The following is a 25,475-nucleotide window of genomic DNA, read 5'->3' on the forward strand; positions in this document are numbered from 1 at the left end:
GTTTAAAAATCATTATAATCTTAACACATTAACACCACTTAAAGAATTTATATTAAAAAATTTCCATTTATACTAATATATTAATAATTTGCAAAGAGCAAAAATGTTTAAAACAATAATATGTCAAGTTATTACATATCCATAAAGATATAATATGTACTCACTGAAAATGTGAAATTCATAAAATTTGTTAAATTTCATTGGTTATAAAAAATTCAATAGTGTTCAAAAGTAGACAAAAGAGTATAATGAAACCTCATCAACCAATGGCTCAGTTTCAGCAATTAGTTACTAAGAACCAATCTATTTCTTTCTATATCTCCACCCAGTTCTCTCCTCCCACATATTTTGAAGAGAATGCCAGAGAGCCTATCATTTCATCCAGAAATATTATGTGTGTATCCCTACAAAAGAAGAGTTCTTAGAAAATATATATCATTATCACACCTAAAAAATAATTATAATTTAATATCAAATATTTAATTGGTGTTCAAATTTTCAACAGTATCTTAAACTGTCGTGTAATTTATGGGGTTTTTTTATTCCATGAGATTAACACAATACTCCAAAATTTTTCCTTTTATTACACATTTATAAGTAAATTTATTTTTTATTGAATAAAAGAATTCCTTTTGTATGTATAAATGCTACATTAGACTTACTTTAATGAAGTACACCAACTGTGCAAACATCACAAACATCAAATTAAAAGAAAATGTGGGGTTTTACCTTTCATCATCTTCATTTTCACTAAAGGCTGTTTTGAAAACATTTATTCTTTCTACCAGCTGACTACAATCTTGTTTCATATCCAAATCCATGCTCTAAAGAAAACAAAAAGTAGTAAATACAAAAAATGTTTTGTTTTGTTTTTTAAAAAAGATGACCGGTAAGGGGATCTTAACCCTTAACTTGGTGTTATCAGCACCACGCTCTCCCAAGAGCAAACCGGCCATCCCTATATAGGGATCCGAACCCGTGGCCTTGGTGTTATCAGCACCACACTCTCCCAAGTGAGCCACGGGCCAGCCCTACAAAAAATGTTTTTAAGGATCTTACTGATGAAATTGATCAAAAACTCATGAAGACATGAATATTAACATATTATTGCAAAATTATCAGTACACTAAATCATTTAATCTTTCAATTAAAATTATTTTAACTATATGACTAGTAGGGCTTATAGATTTTTTTTCTTTCTTCAATGTTATAATGTAGTCAGCAATTATGCTGCTAAATTAGTGTTTCCCAAAGTATGCAAAGGTGATTTCAGATATATATGAATGAACATTTTCCATTTTAACAGTACTACTTAATGAGTATTAGAAAAAAAATGTTACATCAAAATCATGATTTCATAGATATCACTATGTGACATGATGTGATATATCATTATAATTTTAATAGGAATAAAGTTAGTGAAGCTTGAGTTTATTCACCTTAAAGTGAATCTTAAGTTTATCACATACAATAATTGAGAAAGTAAAATGATAGGTAGAACTGAAATGGGGAGAAAACTATTCTTTTACTGAAATAAAGAAAAGAAATTTTAGCACAATAAAGAGATATTCAAGGTAGACTACACTGAAGAGAAATCTTCCTAAACTTTCATTGTTGATAAGTTAATTTTATGCATATAATTTAAGAACTTAAGATCTATAGACTTACTCTATTTTATGTAACTTATGAGGAAATCAGCGCAGTGAGTAATGTTAAATCTTAGGCTAAAGTGTTTTATTCAACAAAACTTTGAACAAATTATAACTGGGGAAATTAGAAATCAAAATAGACTCAATTATTTGATTCAACTGGCTCAAAGTAGAGATATAACTTAAAGACTGAAAAAATTAGAAACATTATTACTCAGTTTTTTAATATTTCTTTGCAAAACAAACTAAAAATTGCTCTACCAAAAGAGTAGCCACAAATAATTTTTAAAACTATATTAAACTTTTGTTCTCTATTACTTGATAAACTTACATTATTTAAAACAGTAAGAAGTGCTTGTACCAAGCCACTACTACACATTTCATATGGTGAAATTGTGTTTTCATCCTTCAAAAGTACAATTAGGTTCTCTAAAGCTGTCTTCATTAAATCTCTCCAAGTGTTCTCACCCTCAATACACTAGAAGAAAAAAACAACTTTTAATAACAATGATCAAAGAATTAAGTAAAGCTCCTAAAATAATTTATCAGAACATCAATTATCATGAAAATAAAATAGATATCAAACGAGATTAAAAATTCAAATTATTACAACAAATTATCTCTACCAGAGGTCAGCAAACTTTTGTAATGGGCCCATTGTACATATTTTAGACTTTGCAGGCCACATAGTGTCTGTCACAATTATTCATCCCTCATGTTGTGGCTCCAAAGCAGTCACAGAAAATATATAAATGAATGAGTATGGCTATGTGTAATACAACTTTATTTATAGACACTGAAGTTTGATTTTCGTATCATTTCTGTGTCATGAAATACTCTTCTTTTGATTTGTTTTCAATCATTTAAAAATATAAAAACCATTCTTACCTCACAAAGCCATATAAAAACAGATGGCAGGCCAGATTTGGCCCATGGGCCATAATTCGCTGACCCCTACCAAATACCCAGGATATAAAGGATAGAAAGGAAAAAACTAAACTAAATTTCACTGTGTGTCATAAAATCTAGAGGTTGACATACTTGTCTATTTGTATGAAGTTCCCAAGATGACTCTAACTGAGTGGCTATGTTTCTGAGTGTTACCACTACTCCACGAGGCATGCTTTCAACAGCTTTAAAGTGGTCATCATATAAATCTCGAGCCATAGTTCGTACCTACCAAAGTAAACATAGCAAATGTGAATTCCCACTACAATTAATAATCATACCAAATCTTCCCTTTTACATGTATGTATGCAACTTTAAGAATTAAGATCTCTGTGCCATATGAACTTCCAAGAAACATTACTAACTTCCATTTCACATATGTCAAAATTTCTAATGGTTGAAAAAGTAGTCTAATAATAGATTTTAGCAGCATTAACTAAAATCACTCTTACAGTTTTGGTTATTTAAACTTTATATTTATATGCCAAATAAGTACTTATTTCACTTAAAACAAATTTATACAATCTGTAAAAAATTAACTTTGGTCTTTTTTTTTAATATAAAAGTGAACTGCTTATGGCAAACCAATTAGAATATTCAAATAAGCAAAAAAAAAAAAAGAAGAAGAAGAAGAAGAAGAAAATTAAACCACCTACAATTCTTTCAACCAAAGTTGACCATTTTAACATTCTGGGATATACGTTAGGTTTTATGTCTTTTTTCTAATTATATTACTTATACATAGTACACATGACACATATTTACATATTTCACCATGAGAAGGAATGACTACTGTCAACTTGGGTACTAATTACTTCTCATTCAAGTTAAAATAAAGTTATTTAGGAGAACAAACCATATATGTCTCCTAGGCTTGGATCTTATAAATTTTAGTACACGACACTATTTACAAATATATGCTTAAATAATATAAATTTAGGATTTATCTGAGTCCATTTTAATCACAAACTAACCCAGATAATTCTAATGCAATGTAAAAAACATTCTCTCCTTAAACTACTTACCAATACCTTTCTGTTTTATTTTGGTATGCCCTTCAGAATGAAAAGATGACAAGGTCTGGATATTGGACAACCTCAAAGAAACTATCCCTTTATAAAATTATATTAATGAGTAAGTCAATAATCATAATTTTTTAAGAAAATGAAAACAGAGAATTGAGACAACATTTTCATTGACTTATTTTTCGTTTGTATTATGAAACCCTGTGAGTTAGTCTAGATTTGGTTAACACAACATATTACATATTCTAAGAAACTCCTGAGACAGGTAAGTGGTAGTCATCTTTATAAAAGAATTATAATCGATGATCATTATTCAAGGATTCTACATTTGCAAATTCAACTATTCACTGGAACTTATTTGTAACCTTAAAATCAATACTTGCAGTGCTTTTGTGGTCATTCATGGACATGCACACTGCAGTAAAAATTTGAGCTGCCCAACATGCATACTCCCAGCTGAGTTCAAAGTGATGACACACTTGTTTCAGCCTCATAAGGTAAACAAGTGGACTTTTCACTGTCTATTTAGTGTGAAATTTTTCGTGGCCCCCAAACAGAGTGCTGAAGTGCTGTCTAGAGTTTCTAAGCACAAGACTGTAATGCACATTACAGAAAAAATTTTTGTGCTAATAAGCTTCGGGTTAGCTCAGTTAGTTAGAGTGTGGTGCCGGTAACACCAAGGTCCAGGGTTCAATCCCTGTACCAGCCAGCTGCAAAATAAATGAATGGATAGACAGACAGATAAGTAAATAAATAAATAAATAAGCTTCATTCAGGCATGATAGTGTTGATAGCCAGTTCAAGACTAACAAATCAACAATACACATTAAATAAGGTTTCTTTAAACAGAAACACACACAAAAACAAGGATACGTGTGGATCATTTAACAAAAATATTGTCACCAAAGGCCTGAGGAAATCTAACCCAGTATTTTCCCTTGGAGCAATGGTTCAGTATTCACAGCAACTTTACGGAACATAACCACTGTAAATAACAAAAATTGATTATATTTAACTCTTTTAGCATCTCTTGGCTATCTTCAATTGAGTGAGACATTTCTTTCTCAAATGCCTTTAATATATCCTGAATTAGAAGAAATCTCTGGCCTCATACTCTTTTTAGAAAACACAGAAGCAATCAAAAAAATATACAGAGGATAATATATATTCATTAAAAAAAAAAAAAATCAAACCTACGTTCTTTCCAAAGTCTAGCATCTAGAAATATTTTTGGGATAATACTGCACATCCACAACAAGAACTAAAGACATGAACATTTTTACATAAAAACTCTTCCAAATAAAACAGATTAAAATTTCCATGGTCATAACCATAAACACACAAGTATTCTCCCCTAATTCCAAACATCTACAAGTATTCTTTGCATACTGTTTTTAAAAACTATTTTATACTACCATTATAGGTTGTCACCAGAAAATGCTGACTCTAACAATAAGATTATTCTGACCTCTTTTTCAAAAATTAAAAAAAAAGTAAGAACAATTGATATAATAAAGATGGATAAAGAAAGATACAACAATCATAATAATATACTGAGCTCTCAAAAGGAGAGAGCAGAAGGTAATTACTAGAGATGGGAAAGGGGGAGGGAAGGTGAGTTAGGGAGAAAGTGGTTAAAGATCACAAAGAATGATTATGTTTTGTAATTATGAATATACTAATTACACATATTGTACACAAGTATTGATATTCAACTCTGTCACCCACAAATATGTAAGTCTATTATGTTACAATCAAAAAATAAAAAATAATAAAAATGAAAATATACTGGCCATATTTTAAAAGAACAATGTACACCTAATGAAGAGAATTGAAAAATTAGTATTGTGATTTTGAAGGTGGAGTCGATAATGTTTTTACCTGCTCCTGTATTTTTTTGAAGTAGTGATTTTATCTAAGCTGGCCATTAAACTAAACATCAAAATAATCTGAATCTAGAACCAGATAGGTAAGTTGCTGCTATCACAAAAGTATTAAATCGAGATTATAAAATATAATCATCATTTTCAATCCCACTATAATCACTAAAAATATTACTATCATTAATAATAATGTCAATATGAGTTTAACATTAATAAGTCAAATGAGAAAAGAGGAGGGGAGGGAGATTGGGGATAACTGGGTGGGGGACACAAGGTACAAATGCAATTTGTGGTAATGGGTATAAAGCCAGTATGAATCTGGACCCCACATCATGGGGACAAGGGGTGACAATCAGCTTTGTATCTCATAAATATTCATAACCAATTTTTTTAAAAGGTCAAACAATTTAAAATAATTTAAATTTAATTTTATCACCATTTCCATTTTGTTTGTATTTTATTAAGTATATGTATAAAATTATACATAAATAAATATTGTGGAAAATAATGAACACGGAAAAAGGAAAACTAAAAATGTGTTGTATTACGGTAGCTTATGTTTTATGGATCAATTTTTTCAATATTTATAATCTACTACTGAAACTTTACCAAGTCAGTATAAAAGACAGAAAAAAAAGCACATCCCACGAACATACCTTTTGCTTTGTTTTTTCTAGCTTAGATTTCAGTTTTCTGCCTCTTTTGCCAGTCCAGCCAGTCACAAATTCTGAACCTTTGAGGGAGGTGAAAAAAAGAATATTTCATAGAACATACTTTATTGAAATTTAACACATTCATTTATTCTTACCCACTAAACTAACATATCTACATACTTACCCAGAGATGTTTCTGCAGTAAATGAATGCTTGGTTCCTCTATTAGATTCAAATACAAAACCCGGTAAATCTTCTTTCAATATTGTAGCTTGCTGACCATCTGAGTTATGAATAGCAATTTCTCCTTCTTTCAAACACGTTAGTGACCAATTCCCTACAGTAAGTTTAGTGGGTCCTGGTGCTGAGAGTATAGGTTGACTTGAAGTAGATGGCTTTACTTGGCCTCGGGCTCTTTGTAACTTCTCTAAGAATTCACTTCTACTTTCTATAAAGACAAAATGAATGTTTTAAAACATCATTCCTTTCAAATATTCCATGTTTTTTAAAAAAATAGCAACTACCCACTAGAATATGAATTTTATAAAATAAACAATTATTAGAGTTTTGTTCTTTGGTATCCTCTCACTATTTAGATCTATTTAGGTTCAGGCATAAAAGTAATCCTACAGGCATGATTTTTTAAAATATGAGGCTTCTGGGAAAAGATATAATCTGAGATAGCAATATACCCATGTAACTTACCATTACATGACAAAAGACTTTATATAAAAGACTGGAGAGATTAAGGGTAGCTATAGTGCTTTTCTTTGTCTCATACCATAAAAAGGCATTTATGAAATGTTTTCATGGTATGATAATTTTTACTACTGATATTAAAGAAATTGGCCACACAATCATGAAGAATGATTCTATGACAAAGAATGTTTCCATGACAATGGTAGCAAAAATATGAAGAGAAAAACAAATTGTAGAAACTAAGAAAGTGTTTTAATTGAACAAAATATTACCTGAACTATCCGATCCACCTTCAGGGCTACCACTTGAATACATGGTGGCAAGTTTTCCATCCAAGATAAATCTGAACCATCCATTACTGCCATTTGATAATTCCAAGGCTGCTGCATCACTCCAAATATATAAGCAGTCCCTTCCCCTAATGATTGACCAGTCTCTCCAATGATATGGTTTACCTTGTTGCAATTCTTTAGCATCTTCCTGTGGTTCATCTTCCTAAATGTGTAGAATTATTCAATGAAATGTAGAAAATAATTTTTATGTCAAATACTCATAAGTATTTTTAAAACATGACCATGAATCAAATTTAGAATTTAAACATCCTTAACATAATATTTGGTTGCCTATAGTTTAATATGTATTCTGATCTACTAATTATGTATAACTAAATCTTACAAATAAGTCCTAAAAACATTTAAAAATTCATAAAAATAATGTCTTAAGTTATATCATGTCTAGATGTAGTAGTAGAGACCAACAGATTAGAGCGCAACACACAACTAACTAATAACCTAAGACCTTGGTAAACTCACATCTCTGGGCCTAATTGACTATAAAAAATGGAGGTTTAGACTGGATCAGTGATATCCAAACATAGTGGTGCGACAGAATCACCAGAGCTTTTTAATAATAAAGTCCAAAGCCCCACCCTTAGTGAAGTGAATCAAATGTACTGGATCATTCCTAAAACCATATCAGTATTCTAGTTAGGACGTCTTTAAAAAAATAAAACCAACCTGCAAACATTTTGTAACCTAGCCTAGGATCCTAAAACTTTTTACCTTGTTGACGATATTTAAAGATGGAGAATATTCACATAAAAATAAGGACTATTAATTCCTCTAAACGCCCAGACTTCTACTCCAGGCCAAGACAAATTAACAAGGACTGAGACTTGCATATTCACAGATAACAACCAAAAACTTGACAAGATGTATAAGAAAAGAGTTTTAAAACACTGGATAACAGGCAAAACTGGACTGCGAGCCCCAAGAAAATGGAAACAAAGTGAGTCTCTCAGATCCAGGGACAATTTTCTGAATGGGGTCACAGGGAGGAGGAACACAAAGTCCGGTGGTATTCATTCAGGAAATGGAGATCAGAGTCTGTGGAGGCTAAGGCAAATGGAATATGTGGAGGCAGAGTTCAGGATTAGTGACCTAAGCAAAAAAAAGACTTCCAGAAATCTGCAAAGTAGTTTCCACTGAGTATGAGGCCACTCATGCATAGAATGATACTCCATAAGGCTGAGGAAACAACAATTGAAACTGAACAACTCCCACAGACATACAGGATGGCCAGACATTCACATTCCAAACAGCCAGAGTGGAATATCCTCATAGAGTAACCGTCCTCAGTGAAGACCACAGAGTAATCACACATGAGGGATCATAGGGGTGAAGTTCCCTAGAGTGAAAGCTATTCTACAGCTACTTTAGCAAAGCTTAAAAACAGGTCTGAAAGGAATTTAATTTTATCTGAGAATAACAATTTACCAGAATAAAGCCCAACATTCTTTAAGACATCAAAATCTAGCATTCAACAACATAATATTTATTAATGTCCAGTATCCAATCAAAAATTAGCAGACACTGAAAGCTTTTCCTTTAAGAACAGGAACTAGACAAGGATGCCCACTCTCACCACTCCTATTCAACATAGTGTTGGAAGTACTAGCCAGAGAAATCAGAGAAGAGAAGGAAATAAAGGGCATCCAGATTGGAAAAGATGAAGTCAAACTGTCCCTGTTTGCAGATGACATGATCCTATATATCGAACAGCCTAAAACCTCTACAAAAAAACTGTTGGAATTGATAAATGATTTCAGCACAGTAGCAGGATACAAAATCAACACACAAAAATCAGTAGTATTTCTTTTCTCCAATAGTGAACATGCAGAACGAGAAATCAAGAAAGCCTGCCCATTTACAATAGCCACCAAAAAAATAAAATACTTAGGAATTGAGTTAACCAAGGAGGTGAAAAATCTCTATAATGAGAACTACAAACCACTGCTGAGAGAAATTAGAGAGGATACAAGAAGATGGAAAGATATCCCATGCTCTGGGATTGGAAGAATCAACATAGTGAAAATGTCCATACTACCCAAAGTGATATACAAATTCAATGCAATCCCCATCAAAATTCCAAAGACATTTTTCTCAGAAATGGAAAAAACTATCCAGACATTTATATGGAACAATAAAAGACCACGCACAGCCAAAGCAATGCTGAGCAAAAAAAATAAAGCTGGAGGCATAACACTACCTGACTTTAAGCTATACTACAAAGCTATAATAACCAAAACAGTATGGTACTGGCATAAAAACAGACACACTGACCAATGGAATAGAATAGAGAATCCAGAAATCAACCCACACACTTACTGCCAGCTGATCTTTGACAAAGGCACCAAGCCTATTCACTGGCGAAGGGACTGCCTCTTCAGCAAATGGTGCTGGGATAACTGGATATCCATATGCAGGAGAATGAAACTAGATCCATACCTTGCACCGTATACTAAAATCAACTCAAAATGGATTAAGGATTTAAATATACACCCTGAAACAATAAAACTTCTTAAAGAAAACATAGGAGAAACACTTCAGGAAATAGGACTGGACACAGACTTCATGAATACGACCCCAAAAGCATGGGCAACCAAAGGTAAAATAAACAAATGGGATTATATCAAACTAAAAAGCTTCTGCACAGCAAAAGAAACAATTAACAGAGTTAAAAGACAACCAAGAGAGTGGGAGAAAATATTTGCAAAATATACATCTGACAAAGGATTAATATCCAGAATATACAAGGAACTCAAACAACTTTACAAGAAGAAAACAAGCAACCCAATTAAAAAATGGGCAAAAGAGCTAAGTAGGCATTTCTCTAAGGAACATATACAAATGGCCAACAGACATATGAAAAAACGCTCAACATCACTCAGCATCCGGGAAATGCAAATCAAAACCACACTGAGATACCATCTAACCCCAGTTAGGATGGCTAAAATCCAAAAGACTCTGAACGATAAATGCTGGCGAGGTTGAGGAGAAAAAGGAACTCTCATACACTGTTGGTGGGACTGCAAAATGGTGCAGCCTCTATGGAAAATGGTATGGAGGTTCCTCAAACAATTGCAGATAGATCTACCATACGACCCAGCTATCCCACTGTTGGGAATATACCCAGAGGAATGGAAATCATCAAGTTGAAGGTATACCTGTTCCCCAGTGTTCATCACAGCACTCTTTAGAATAGCCAAGAGTTGGAACCAGCCCAAATGTCCATCATCAGATGAGTGGATACGGAAAATGTGGTACATCTACACAATGGAATACTACTCAGCTATAAAAACGAATGAAATACTGCCATTTGCAACAACATGGATGGACCTTGAGAGAATTATATTAAGTGAAACAAGTCAGGCACAGAAAGAGAAATACCACATGTTCTCACTTATTGGTGGGAGCTAAAAATTAATATACAAATTCACACACACACACACACACACACACACACACACACAAACCAGGGGGGGGGGGAGAAGATATAACAACCACAATTACTTGAAGTTGATACGACAAGCAAACAGAAAGGACATTGTTGGGGGGGAGGGGGGGAAGGAGAAGGGAGGGAGGTTTTGGTGATGGGGAGCAATAATCAGCCACAATGTATATCGACAAAATAAAATTAAAAAAAAAAAAAATTAGCTGACAAAATAATAAGAAAAATATGACCCATAATCAGAAAAGTCAACAGAAACAATCCCAGAAATAAGAGCTGACAGAACTAAGAGACAAGGATTAAAACAAGTATTATAACTATTTTTAAGTATTAAAAAAAGAAGGAAACTGGAACAAAAAGATGAAAAATACAATACATAAAATGAAAATTCCACTAGATGATATCAGTGTAGAAAAAAAAAAAGATCAGTAAACTTGAAAAACATAGGCACAGAATCAACCAGGCATTAAGCAAAATAAAGAAGAATGAAAAAATAAAGAACAGAATTTGAGTGAGATGTAGGCGACAATATGAAGCAGTAAAGATATGTGTAATTTGAGACCTGGAAAAAAAGAAGAGGTGACAAATATATATTTGAAGTACTAATAGCTAAAAATTTCCCAAATCTGACCAAAATTATAAGCCCCCAAATCAAAGAAAATTAAATAATGCAGAGAAGGGATGACACATGCACAAACGTGCAGAGGTGTGGGCGCACACTCACCCCATACACAAGAAGACATATCAAAGTCAAAATGTTGAAAACCATTGAAAAAATCTTAGATTAATAACAGCCAAAAGAAGAAAAGATACATTACATACAAAGGAAATAACTTCTAATCAGAAATTATGAGTTAGGTAACAATGGAACATCTTAAAAAAAAAAAAAAAGTGCTGTAAAATGATCGACCAAGAGTCCTATAAGCACTTGTGTCAAAAATTAATTGACCATATATGTGGAGGTCATTAATTTATCCTTACACTATTGCCACACTTTCTTGATTACTGAAGCTTTATAAAAGACTTAAAATCTGCTGTTTTACATTCTTCAACCTTGTTCCTTTTCAAGGTTGCTTTGCATTTACATATAAATGTTAGAATATGCATCTTAATTTCTACAAAAAGACTGCTAGGATCATGGTTGGTATTGCTATATTCTATTTCTTGAGTGGAAGAATTGCTGGGAATGAACACAAACAATACTTTTTGTTTTTCATAAATCTCCCAGTAATTCTGATAATTAACCAGATTTAGGAAATACACACACACTCTTTCACCTCTCCATTTTCTCAGAAATAAATACTACTCTGTCACTAATATATAGCAAGCATTCACTAAATGATAGGAATTAATCTTGCTCATAATAAATAGAGATAGATATGGTATATTTTAAATTTGCAGTCTAAGGCAAGAATTATCAGTGAATACTGAAACTAATGAATGAAACTTTTTAAATGAGAAACAGCATATTTGCATAGTCTCAAATTATCTCCCTATGAATTACTTATTAGCTACAAAAGGAAAAGGAGCAACTTTACAGTAGAGAAACCTGGCAGAAACAAACGTAATGAAGTGACTCAAGTTAACATCATCAGCAACAGAGCAAACAGACATCACATGCCTCCAGGAAGACACATTACACACCAAGAAGGACACAACATCACTTCTGTAGTACTCCTGTTAAAACACACAACCTGAATTTAATCACAAAGAAACATAACACAATGTAAAGTGAGGCTATTTGTCCAAATTAAGGAGTCTGTCTTCTTCAAAAACACCAAAGCTATGCAAGAAAAAAAGAAAGGCTGAAAACTGTTGTAGGTTCTCAGGAACATGATAACTAAATGTAATGTGTGCTCTTGGACTGAATTGTAGACCAGAAAAAGAAAAACTGCTATGAAGGACATTAAAGATGATGCAAGATTTGAATATGGTCTCTGAATTAGATATTAGTTTTATATAAATTTTAAATTTTTATTAAATATTAAAGTTTTATATAAATAATAATTTTTGATTTTCACAACTATACTAAGACTATGTAACAGAACATGTTGGTTTTTTGGTGAAGTATTTAAGGTGCAAAAAGGAGCACTCTGTATCTAGCTTACCCTCAAATAATATTTTTTAAATACATACACACATACCAATGTCTGTGAAAATGATAAAGCAAATGGGGCAAAATGTTAATATTTAGTGAATTTGTATAGAAGGTATTCTAATATTGTTTAACTATATTTGCAACTTTTTTATATGTTTAAAAAAGAAAATTGTCCAATTAAAAAAGATATATAGTACTACTTCATATCACCATTATTTTGTCAAAAAACATCATAAATTGTAACGAGATTTCCTCAAAAAAAACGCTATTCCTCATACCACTACAATTAAGACCACTCACTTTTTCTGGTTTTGATTCCTCTTCATTCTCATCATCAGAGGAAGGACCTGCCAAAGTTGACACTTTGCTAATTACACCAAGTCTGGCGAGCTGATCCAAAAAAATATCACCACCTTTATCTACCAAATCTCTTATGATCTGCAAAGCCAGCAAGTGACCATCATCATCATCCTGAAAAAAAGAAAAAAAAAGGAATACACTATAGCAAAGAAACTGAGGGAAAACGATAAAAACAAGTTTAGTTGCCTAGAGTAATTTGCACAGACAAAATTATTTCCTGAAATTAAAACTTTTATTTTATTTACTACCTAAACAAGAGTTTCAAAAAAGATGAGAAACTGACCTCTTGATCAAGGACAGTTGCAGTGATTTCCACTAGTATTGTAGGCAAATTGTGACCAACATCAGAATCACAAACTTCTTTTAACAGTGCTTCTGAGCAAAAATGAATCATTTTTCGAATTAGAGCAAGGCTTGCTTTCCTTGAAAAGTAAAAAATAAAAATTTTGTGAAGAAGCTAAAATAAACCAAAATATAACTATGTATTAGTGAAAACTAAAGAATCCAACATCAAGTTTTATACACTCTACTAAAAAGTACACTTAATAAAAGAATATAAAAAATTAAGACTATACTAGCACTATATTTCTGTTCGTTTTTGAGATAATTTATTTTCTATTACTAATAAATTGAGCTTATCAAAACTGACTTTATATTTACAATTTTCTTAAATGTGCTATTTATTCTATTTTACATATAACCAACATGAATGTTAACATGGCACAGCAATTTAGAAAATCACATAAAAAATTAGTGCAATTACTAAGAAAATAAATGCTACAAATTGTGACTAAACTAAAATTTCCTATAACCCAAAATACAAGCTCGACAACTTAAAACACCTGGTAGTTTGTATTAAAAACAAAATATGAATTAAAGTATTTTTGTCCTTTGTCAAACTTAAAATACATGTTCACTATAACTATATTCTCATATAAAACAAAGAAGAGATCCTAATAATCCCATGTCCCAAAATATTCCCATGTTAACAAGTTGGCATGCCTCCTTTCCACTCTGTGCACCCACTGATCTGCTTAGAACATAGCAGACACTCAATAAAGTCATACAAACTAACCTCAATTTTATAACAAGTAACTGGTTCTTTTAAAATAAAATATACTCAGCATTCGGGAAATGCAAATCAAAACCACACTGAGATACCATCTCACCCCAGTTAGGATGGCTAATGTCCCAAAGACTATGAATGATAAATGCTGACGAGGTTGCGGAGAAAAAGAAACTCTCATACATTGTTGGTGGGACTGCAAAATGGTGCAGCCTCTATGGAAAATGGTATGGAGGTTCCTCAAACAATTACTGAGAGATCTATCATATGACCCAGCTATTCCACTGCTGGGAATATACCCAGAGGAAAGGAAATCATCAAGTCGAAGGTATACCTGTTCTCCAATGTTCATTACAGCACCAGTTATAATAGCTAAGAGTTGGAACCAACCCAAATGTCCATCATCAGATGAGTGGATACGGAAAATGCGGTACATCTACACAATGGAATACCACTCTGCCATAAAAAAGAATGAAATACCACCATTCGCAACAACATGGATGGACTTGGAGAAAATTATATTAAGTGAAACGAGTCAGGCAAAGAAAGAGAAATATCACATGTTCTCACTTATTTGTGGGAGCTAAAAATAAATAAGTAAATAAATACACAAATAACCTGGGGGGCGGGGGGAGGAAGAAAACACAACAATCATAATTCCTTGAAGTTGATACAACAAGCAAACAGATGTGAAGTTGTTGGGAGGGAGCAGGGAGAGGGCGGAGGAGGGAGGTTTTGGTAATGGGCCACAATAATCAACCACATTGTATAATGACAAAACAAAATAAAATAAAATAAAAATTTTAAAAAATAAAATAAAATACACACAATCAATACACATTTAAATTATGACAGATGAGACTGGCTCATTATATGAGTCAATAATCAATTCATTTAACAAATATCTTCTGAGCATCTAACAATATTCCAGGCACCAAGCAGTAGTTATCATTACCCTGAGGTGACTGGATGGAAGGACGGAGGCAAAAATCGCTGTTGACATCCTAGAGAGGCACCTGAGAGAGCTGTATTTCTACAGCATGGGGTCTCTACATCATGTATTTCATAACCCACTTTACATGAATTCATAACATTGTATTTTCTTGAATTAAGTAATTTATCTTATTTCAAATTCAAATACATTACAGAAAATAATGGTGGACAGAGGGAAAATTGCCCTAACATGATTAGTTTCTTCTAGTTTCTGTTAATGACTATTTATATTCAGTTGTAAAATCAGTGTTTATGTGTAATAATTTTATAATATTATTTATTTCAATTAACAACAGTATCAGAATATTTACATGTTATGTGTCTGTTTATCTATCTACTTACCTATCTATGTATCTATCATTATCACATACCGAGCCATTAGGAGTCAGAAACCCTTTTATAAACTTTAAAAACATTTCAACTCATTTAATCTACACAATGAACCCTATGAGCTGAGTTTTATTATTTCAGTTTTACATGTGAAGAAACTGAGATAAAAAAAGGTTAAGTCAGTCTACTAAGACCACAGAGCTAATAAATTACGGAGCCTGAACTCAAACTCATCTCTTAATCAGTGCACTATACATAATATTCATAACATAAAATTTTCCTGTTTAACACTATTATATAAAGTAAATTGTGAACATATAGCTCACAGTGTTTTCTATTAAAAATAACAATAACTATTCTTGTGTAAATAGTTTTTTCATAGTTCTTCAGAACAGACGGATTGTTGGATCCTAAACACTTTCATACATAGTGACTGTATAAGAGAACTGCATCCATACTGGCAAACTGATTCAAAAAAGGCTGTTAACAGATTAAATTATCACTAGATACAGGTATCTACAACACTGTTACTCTTTGTTTTAAGTTTCTTAAATGTCTAATAGGTGAAAATGATACCAAACTTAATTCACTTTTTAAATGTTCTGCTTTTTACTAGTAAGGGAATATATCTCTCCATGTTAGTTTTTTGCTATGTTTCTTCTTGAACACTGTTCCTTAATGTCACTGGCTAATTTATTTAAATGAGCTCTGAAATTTTTAACCATCAATTTATACATCATTTTGTATAATGAAGATAGTATCCCTTGGTCATATTTTCTAACAAATAGCAAACTGCCAGCATATTTATTTGAATTAAGAGTTTGTATCCTGGGACTTTTGTTGCTGTAGGTAACAGTGTTTCTGAGATGTAGTAGTCTTACGTTTTTTACATAAATAAGTTTAAAACAATAATTCTGACCAATGCAAACAAGTTTTGAAAGTCATTCTTCCTACCAACGTATGATAAACACTCAAGTATATTTTCTTTTTGTTTTTCTAAGGTTTTGCTTTTTAAAATTTATTTTAAGTCCTCTAGAATTTATTTAGGTTTAGAACATAAGGTAAAGGACTAAGCTGATTTTTAAAATCAAACTACAAAGCAAATATTCTAATACAATTTAATAATCTTCCCTCCTCCAAATGACCTGAGAAAACTCTATTATAATACATTCAATTTCTATATATAATAGGCTATATTTAGGGGGCTATTCTATTCCACTGATTTACACATCTGCTAGTTGTCATAAAGATTTTATTACTAAAGGTTTACACTAGCTTTTCAGATTTTTCTTTCATAATCTCACCTATTCATTCTTCCAGATGAACTTTGGGATCTGTCAAGTTCTAAAACAAATTCTGCAGTTATTTTCTTTAGAACTGCATAACCTATAAATTAATTTAGGAAGAATTTACATATTTAGGTTATTTAACATTCTCATCCAAGAACAATTTCCCCCCATTATCCATGTCTACTTTTCTCTCTCAAATCTAATTGTTTAAAAAAATAAATGGATTGTCAGGGATCTTTCACTGGCTGAAAAGTAGACTCAACCTTTGTCTAGTTATCAACACTAACTCCTAAGATGTTTACTTACCAAACCACTTCAAAATTCTATGTAGCCTTTCTTCTAAAGCAAAGTGGAAAAGTCCTCAGTCTAATATCTTACAGACAGAATCATCAGGTTTTTACAAAATACTCCACCACTGATACTGCTATCCTGTTTTGAAGTTTTCACCAATCTGTTGTCTGCCTTTTATTTCCTGAACAGACACTGTACATAGGCCAATACAGATAGCTAATGTAAATATATATATAGACACTCTTTTAACCGTCTGAATCAGAATTATGTTTACTCTTTTGACAAAATTTTAATCTGAAATGGTAAAAAATTAGGTTGCAACCTATTCCCCCTTGTTTTTAATACTGCTAAATAATTCCAAGAAATAAACTATCACTCCTTAAATACTTCTATTAGGGATTATGCTAAACATTTAACACACATTTAATTTTTATTCTCACACCTGAATTATAATTACATATAATTATATTCACCTCAGAGATGAACCAATTGAGCTCAAGAGGTTAATTACTCTACCATGGCCATTTGTCTAGGAAATGGCAATGCTAGCTAGCATTTGGACCCACTTTGAGCTGATTCCAGAATCTGAGCTCGTTAAGATATATGCTGTCTTCCCAGCCATAATTAAATGTGTCTGTTAAGTACTACCCGGGAGAATTTACCATCGAATACGCTAAAGCTTAAATTGTTTAGACAATCTTCAAACATTTAAAAGGATGACAGAAAACAACCATCCAATAAGGGAACTCTGCTATATGGTCGCATACTTTATAATTTTCTGATGTTCTTATCATGAAGCAGTCTTACTCCAAATATATCAAGATTCTTTTATTGCCATGATGGCTAGTCCTCTAAAATTTTCAGATCAGGGGATTCTGGTCAAGATGGTGGAATAAATGGTCCCCAGAGTCACTCTTTCCCACAAATAAACCAATTTACAACTATTAAAAAGTAACAACAGCCAAACTCGGGCTGCTAGAGCTCAGGGAAGAGGAGGAGAGACCTACAGAGTTCATGAAGGCAGGAGAAGCCATGATGAGAGAAAGAAAGGATCACTCCCACCATTTCGATCCCCAGCCACTTAAAGGCTGGCCCTAGTGAGCACACAGAGCAAGAGCAGGCAAAAGCCACAACTGTGCCCTTTGAATGAAGTTGGTTGGGGCACCAGGGGAGAAGAAGGCCTTGGTGGCTCCCAGGCCAGCAAGACCACTAACAGTGTTCCCATGGATCCACATAGGAGCAAGGAGCCACAGAAAACAGAAAAAGGAACCACTCAAGAGGCTGGTTAGTCACTGCAAGGGACCAGCATACAGCCCACCCCATGGAAACTTTGGAGTATGGGCAGTTGGGGAGACGAGCCCACCAGAGGAACATTGGGGCACAGTATGGACAGCTGATCTGTGCTCCAATCAGCGCAGGACCACTCAGGGGAGACTGGTCAGGAATACAGAACTGCAGGGGATGCAGTTTGCTGAAAAGACTCAGGACCAGACCAGAGTTTCCACACATCCCAGGTATACCAGACCTCACGAGACCCAGAAGTACATATAAGGTCAACAATCAAAACCCAAGCTGCGTAAAAAGCCTTCTCCAGGGAACCAGCAGCAATGAAGCAATTTAGCTTAGCTCAATTACAGGGCTTAAGTGCTGGTCCCCACAGGAAGTTCCCCCATTTTAGAAGTAAGCAAAGGACAACAAATTAGTTTCAGTGCAGAGTTTAAGTGATGGAAACAGCAAATAATCCAACACAGAACTGAAAGTTCTAACACCACCAAAGAACACCTATAAAACCTAGAAGGACCAGAAGCCCCCTGGGCTCCCAACCTGGAGCAGTGAGGGGGCCAAGGGCTTCAGCCACATCCCCCTGACATCTGCATCCAGCCAGCAATGACCCAGCTGCCACTGGAAGCCCTCTGGTCTCTCTGCCGGAATGACGAGGGGGCCATGGGCCTCAATCATGCTCCCCCTCCTTATCCCTCTTCCCACCCTATTTCTCCCCACCTTCTTCCCTTCTCCCCACCAACTGCTCTGCAACACCATCTTATCATGAGACACGGAGCCAGGAGAAGCCAAACCCAGCCACAACTAGGCAAGCTGCTGCCACTGCCACGAGCCCCACCAGGATCCAGAGGTGTGGAACTGGAGGAAGCCGAATCCAGCCTCGACCAGGTAAAGAGCACACCAAAAACACCATTTTTACATGGGTAACCCACCACAGCCACCTCAATTGCCATGGCTGCCACAAAATGGCTATTCTCTATAGCAGCAGTCACAGCTACCATGCAGATGGCATGACAGACTCTCAACTGCGTTGACACAAGGAAAGGCACCAGCGGAGACCAAAAAAAAAAGACGTTCTCTCTCTCCACAAAAGCACACTCCAGAGTAAAAGAAGCATGTGATTTACAATAATAGGTGAGGACTTGATCACACCTGTCTCAGTACCGGACAGATCATCTAGGCAACAAACCAACAGAGGAACTTTATCAGATGGAGAGAACAAATCTATGGTTATTAGAATGGGGAGGGGGCAGGGGAAGAGGGAAGGAGGGATGGGAGGAGGAGGGGGAAGGGGAGAGACTGGATAAGGGGCATAAAGAATAAGTATGATTTGTAACAATGAATATGCTAATAAAAATAAAAATAAAATAAAATAAAATTTTCAGACCAAATTATACTGTTCAAAACTGAACTTGCTCATTTCTTAAGATGGTTCGTTTTTTGTTTAGAAGGAAAAAAAAAAAAGTGGCTCCACTAACACCTACATCTCTGTAGCTATTTGGCCAAAAACTAAAAACCAAGCTCTTAAATGTTCACAGTGAATTATTTTGCTGCCACTTCTCTCCTATTAAAGCAGATTGCTCAAATTTTTAATGTCAACTCATAATACTGGTATTTGAGGCAGCTGAATATCACAAAACTCCATGTTCTACAAACCTCCTAAACTTAAAATGACTGAAACCAAATTCCCAATTACTCAGCCAAAAACCTGGTAGTCAACCATCACGTCTAAGTGATCACCAGTCCCTATACAACCCATTTCCCAACCTCTTGAATTTATCCCCAGCAATCCAGTGCCTCTGCTATTGTCTGAAGTTCCTATTGCAATGAACCCTTAAGTAATCTGTTCCCATTCTCACTCTCCCCCAGTCCTCCCTACCGGCTGCTGAAATGATCTTTACAAATCAGAAATCTGACTGTGTCAAACAAACTTCCTCACAGGTGTTTAAAAATCCTTCTTTAACTGTGGGGTAAAGTCCATATGCATCAACATGGCCTACAAAGGCCTTCACTGGTCATAAAAAGATCCAGCCTACCTTCTTAACATTATTTACGAAGTTTACAAACATATCCTGCACTCCATTAATATCAATAATGCAATTGCTAACAAAACACAGTCAATCATTCAGTAAATATCTGTGGAGGACCTAAGCATCAGGCCTTATTCTATACCTCCCCGCCTTTGTAGGAAGATAGCAGTACCAAAGGCCAGTTTTCATGGCACTTACTCTAAAGGGAAGATGGACAATAAAAAATTTTAAATTTTTTAAAAAATAAAATTTCAGATAATGTAAGCTCTAAAAGGACAATAAAACATAATTGATGTAAAAGGTGTTCTAGTGATAAATTCAAGTTAGGTAGTCAAATTTTAGCAGATGTAACAATTGAATGGAGATCTGAAAGCATGCAGAAACCTGGAGACAGAAAGTTTCAAGCATATGAAAAACAAGTACAAAAGCCCTAAGGTAGAGATGTATTTGGAGTGTTCCAAAAATAGAAAGAAGGCTACCATAGTGCAAGGGTAATGGGCCAGGAGTTAGTGCTAAATGAGGTTAGAGAGCTAAGTGAGGATTATATAAGATCATATAAGCTTGGGGGTAAAGGAGTTTTAGTTACGGCCAGTTAGAAGCTAAGGAGGGTTCTAACTGGAAAGCAATATATAATTGGTTTTAAAATATAATTATATTCATATAATATGTACAAACAGATAGTAGAAGGGCAAGAGAGAAAATAAGCAGAAAGACTAGTTAAGAGACTACTGCAATAGTCAAACTTCAGTCTATGGTAACTTGGACCAGAGCACTGGCAAAAGATGGACAGCAACGTCAGGCTATAGATACACTATATAGGGAAAGCCATCAGGACTTGCTGATAGATGGACTCATACCTCTATGCATTTGCACTACTGTTCCCCACCCTTGCTTCCAAACCTACGCTGCCCAGAAAACTTTTAAGTATCCTTTAAACCACAATTTAACTTTCACCTTTGAAAATCTTCTCCAATTTGCCCAGCCCAATTAGTTGTTACATAATCTATGAGGGTACTTCAAAAAGTTCATGGAAAGATTCATATTTTTTTAATTATATTTTTTCACAAACTTTTTAAAGTACCCTCATATATGCCTAGAGAACTCTGATTATATGTCTAATCTATCATTTACCTTGTATTGTCACTCACATACGTCCTTACTAGCCTGCAAAGGTGTAATAAGCAAGTAAACTCTCACTTGTCTGTGTAATTCCTCCAGTGGCCATCTCACACCAACCCTACGAGCAGGCCTCCATAAAGCTCATTAAAGTGTTTGCTATATTTATCAAAATTTCTCTAGAGTTAATATTCAGGGAGCTATTTTAAAAAGTGTTAAGAATCCAACTGAAAAAGTTCAAACATGCTGTCCCCCCAAAACTCATGTGGAAATCTGATCCCCACTGTGGCAGTGCTGGGAGCTGTTTGAGTCATGGGGGTAGATCTCTCATGAATGGATTAATGTTCTCCCTCAGTGGTGGGGGTAGTGAGTGAGTTCTCACTCTATTAATTCCCGTGAGAGCTGGTATAAAAGACCCTGCATCCACCACCCCCTTGTATCTGCCGGCTGCCTGCAGCTTTCTGCCATGAGTAGAAGCAACCTGAGGCCCATGCCAGATACAGCTGTCCCAGAACTATGAGCCAAATAAACCTCTTTATAAATTATCTAGTCTCAGGTATTCTGCTATAGCAACACAAAAATGGACTAACATACCAATCCTATTGATTTTCTAAACTCCTTCTCCCACTTCCAATCTAATTTTTATTCTTACCGAATCTTTTTAATGTTTAAAAAAATCCTCAAACCTGTCTAGAAAAGGGAGATAAATAAAACTATACAATTGTTATAATTTAACTAAAAGTATAAATAGTATGAATAACTACCTTATTGAAGGCAGCATAGTTTGCTGAAATGTTTGCGCAAACACTGGCAATAACCTTTTCAAGTATATGGGTGCCATTTCTGGATCTCCCTTGGGCTCATTACATTCTTCTTCATCTTTGTTTGTATCTTTCTTTTTCTTATCATCTCCTTTATTAACTGGACACATCCAATCACCTGCAGACAAGTATTGTTCAAAGAAATACTTTTTTTGGAAATTTTTTCTTTCAAGGAAAAAGTCTGAAGATTTACCCAACTTCAAACTATAATTATCTCCAATTAACAATGAATAAGCTGAAATTAGAACAATGTACCTACTGATGGTGTTTCTAAGAATACTAAAGAACATTAGTACCTTCAAGTAGCTGAATAACAAATTAGAAGATAATTTTGAATACTACACTTGATTCCAAAAATTATTTCAGAGAAGCTCTGTATTCATCAACTGTGAAAACTTAAAAAGCTGGTCAAGCTACTTTATCTACACAATACCCAATAATTCTTTACCTGACATTCCCACATCCCTTGAACTTTTTAGATTTTGGTCATTCTGGAATCATGCAGTCATAGACTCAAAGAACACAGAATAGTAAGCTGTTAAAGGTTTATCAAATGTAAGGACATACACATGTAACTGACTTCATAGGAACAGATAACTTATATAAAGCTAATGTGTCTACAAAAAGCTATTCTATGGAAATAAAGCTGAAAAGTAATAGCACATGGCTTAAAAGGAAAGAATTTACCACTTACCTGGAGACTGAAGAATAGCTACTACTTCACTATGGCCCCTTTCTCGAGCTTTATCTAACGGAGTTTTCCCATCTTCATCCCTCAGATCTGGGTTTGCCCCATGCCGTAACAGAGTCTAGAGAAGAAAAGCATTTAATTTGAATATAACACTACGTTATTTCTTGGATATCCAACTCTGTAATATAAAGATTCTCCAGAATTACTTAATTAAGCAGGTACCAAACCAAATCTCTGCCTTTGCACTTATACTGAAAAAAATTATAGATTAATTTCACTGGGTTATTTATTATCACCTCAAATTAAGTATGTTCCCTTCTGAACCTAGCACTTTCTACATCAAACTGCTCCTCCCAATTTCTTTACTTTAACAGAGGTACTAGTTACTTTGTGATCTGGCAATCAACTTCACCATTTCCTATATACAGCCAATTATTAAGTTAATTCTTTGACTAAAAGTCATCAATATTTGTCCTTCACCTCTATTTTCACTGACATCACTCTAAACCTTTCATAATCTCATGTTTAGACTACTTACTTTAATGAAAATGCCTCAATAAAAAAATTTTTTATTAACTGGCTGACTTTTAAAATACCTGAAATAGAAACTCTAAAATCTGCTTTGCTTATTCAATATTACTTAATCACCCTTAGAAGCAACATTCTCTCTCAAAACTAACCAATTAAAACCGACAGAATTTCAGCTTGAAAAATCCTCTTTCCCAGGTTAGAAAGCTACTGAACGGTTGCCAAAAGTTTTATTATAATGGTAACAATAACGGCAGCTATCATTTGAGCACCTAAGATGTGCTAACTACTGTAAGTGCTTTACATGTATGTTTTCTTATTCTCACAATATTCTTGCTAGAAATATATGCCCATTTTACAGATAAAACTGTAAATCAAACTTAGAAACTTGTCCAAGATCACGTGGTCTGTTTTGAGCGTGAATCTAGGTGTGCCTGCCTTCAGAGTGGATTCACCTTGCACTATGCCAAATTTCTTAACAATAGGAAGATTCTAGAGATCTAGATCAAAGATCTGATTTGACCTTTTCATTTGACCTCTGTGGACCTCAAATTCTCTAACTGTAAAAAGAACTCTCCAAAGTCCTTTGCTTGTCTAAGAGCCAAAGAAACTAGAAACAACCATGTGTTTGGCAATAGGTGACTGGCTGAATAAACTTGTAGTACATCCACACAGGGTAAATATACAGATATAAAAAAGTTCTTTCTGTACACTAATATGGAGAGATCGCCAATAGATATTATTAATGTAAATATTAAAAATTAATAATTTTAAAACCTGGATTTTAACATCAAGGTCAAGGGTTTGGATCCCCATACTGGCTGCCAAAAAATGAAATAAAATAAAAAAATAAAAACCTGGATTTTACCTTTGCTACTTGAGGTCTTCCAAAACATGCAGCATAATGTAATGATGATGACCTTTGACCTCTATTAACATCAGCACCTCTCTCACAAAGAAATTCTACCTGTAAAATGATAAAGAATTATGATATTGCTTTATTAATAGTTCTATCTTTGATCTAAAATACTAGTATTATTTATTAGCTTACCATTTCCTGAGTTCCAAAAGCAGAGGCCCAGTTTAATAGAGTCTGGCCTACATCATCCATAAAATTTACTTCAAAGGCTGAAAGTTTGAAGGAAAAAAAAGCAAAAAACTTATTTTTAAAGCTAATAAAGTAATACTAAACTTTTCTAAAGTTTGAACCATTTAAAGATCGTTATTAATAAGCCACTAAGTACAAAGCCAAGAGATTGTTTTTAATAGTTAGGTCAACCATAAAGCAACAAATAATCAGCAAATCTAAGGTCAACTAAAAGAGGTATTCTAAAATTTTTAAACCATTGAGGATTCACAAGGCTTTAACCCTTAAAAATAAACATGAAATAAGGAAAGAAAAAACTAAATACAAAGGTACTTCAAAAAATTCTTGGAAAAACAGAATTAAAAGAAATACGGATCTTTCTACAAACTTTTCGACGCTGCATATATAACACAACAGGGTACTAGTTGCTTCATAACATAACTGTGGAAATAAATTTCCACATCTGTAATTCAAAGAACATGAACAATGCTGATGACCCAGAAGTATCTTTCACTAATTTGTATTTGCTCATCACCTCATGTAGCAGTCTACAAAATTTACTATATATTACTATAATTCACTCATGTCAGTTTCCATCAATCTTGAGGAAACGACAGCCTAAATTCAATCTGCGATTCACCCTAGAATTGACAGCATTTCCTTCAGGCGATAAAACAGGCCAATTTCAAACTAGAGAAGTTTCACTAATTCAGGTTTTAGCGTTTATTCAGGTCTTACCATGCACCAGCTGATAATTATGCAGGTATACATAGGGAAAAAAGAGAATACTGAAGGGGTTGGCCACTCAGTTATCTGGCACAATTGCCAAGATTATTGTCTAAAAACTA

General features: G+C 34.0%; 1 protein-coding gene across 7 annotated transcripts in view; it reads right to left on the minus strand.

Moving 5' to 3' along the window:
* Positions 1-25,475, minus strand: part of HECTD1 (HECT domain E3 ubiquitin protein ligase 1) — an 84,626-nt gene that overhangs the window by 36,777 nt on the left and 22,374 nt on the right. For all 7 annotated transcript variants that reach the window (XM_063088333.1, XM_063088336.1, XM_063088332.1 and 4 more), the window contains exons 7-18: positions 24,592-24,668; positions 24,409-24,507; positions 23,016-23,130; positions 22,265-22,439; positions 13,388-13,526; positions 13,045-13,215; positions 7,130-7,352; positions 6,343-6,606; positions 6,162-6,238; positions 2,691-2,825; positions 1,981-2,127; positions 730-824 (exon numbers count right to left, since the gene is read on the minus strand). In XM_063088333.1, coding sequence (XP_062944403.1) covers positions 730-824; positions 1,981-2,127; positions 2,691-2,825; positions 6,162-6,238; positions 6,343-6,606; positions 7,130-7,352; positions 13,045-13,215; positions 13,388-13,526; positions 22,265-22,439; positions 23,016-23,130; positions 24,409-24,507; positions 24,592-24,668 — 1,717 coding nt within the window. The remainder of the gene's footprint in view (positions 1-729; positions 825-1,980; positions 2,128-2,690; positions 2,826-6,161; positions 6,239-6,342; positions 6,607-7,129; positions 7,353-13,044; positions 13,216-13,387; positions 13,527-22,264; positions 22,440-23,015; positions 23,131-24,408; positions 24,508-24,591; positions 24,669-25,475) is intronic.

Source organism: Cynocephalus volans, chromosome 3 (genome assembly GCF_027409185.1).
Source record: "Cynocephalus volans isolate mCynVol1 chromosome 3, mCynVol1.pri, whole genome shotgun sequence".
In the NCBI taxonomy this organism is placed as follows: domain Eukaryota; kingdom Metazoa; phylum Chordata; class Mammalia; order Dermoptera; family Cynocephalidae; genus Cynocephalus; species Cynocephalus volans.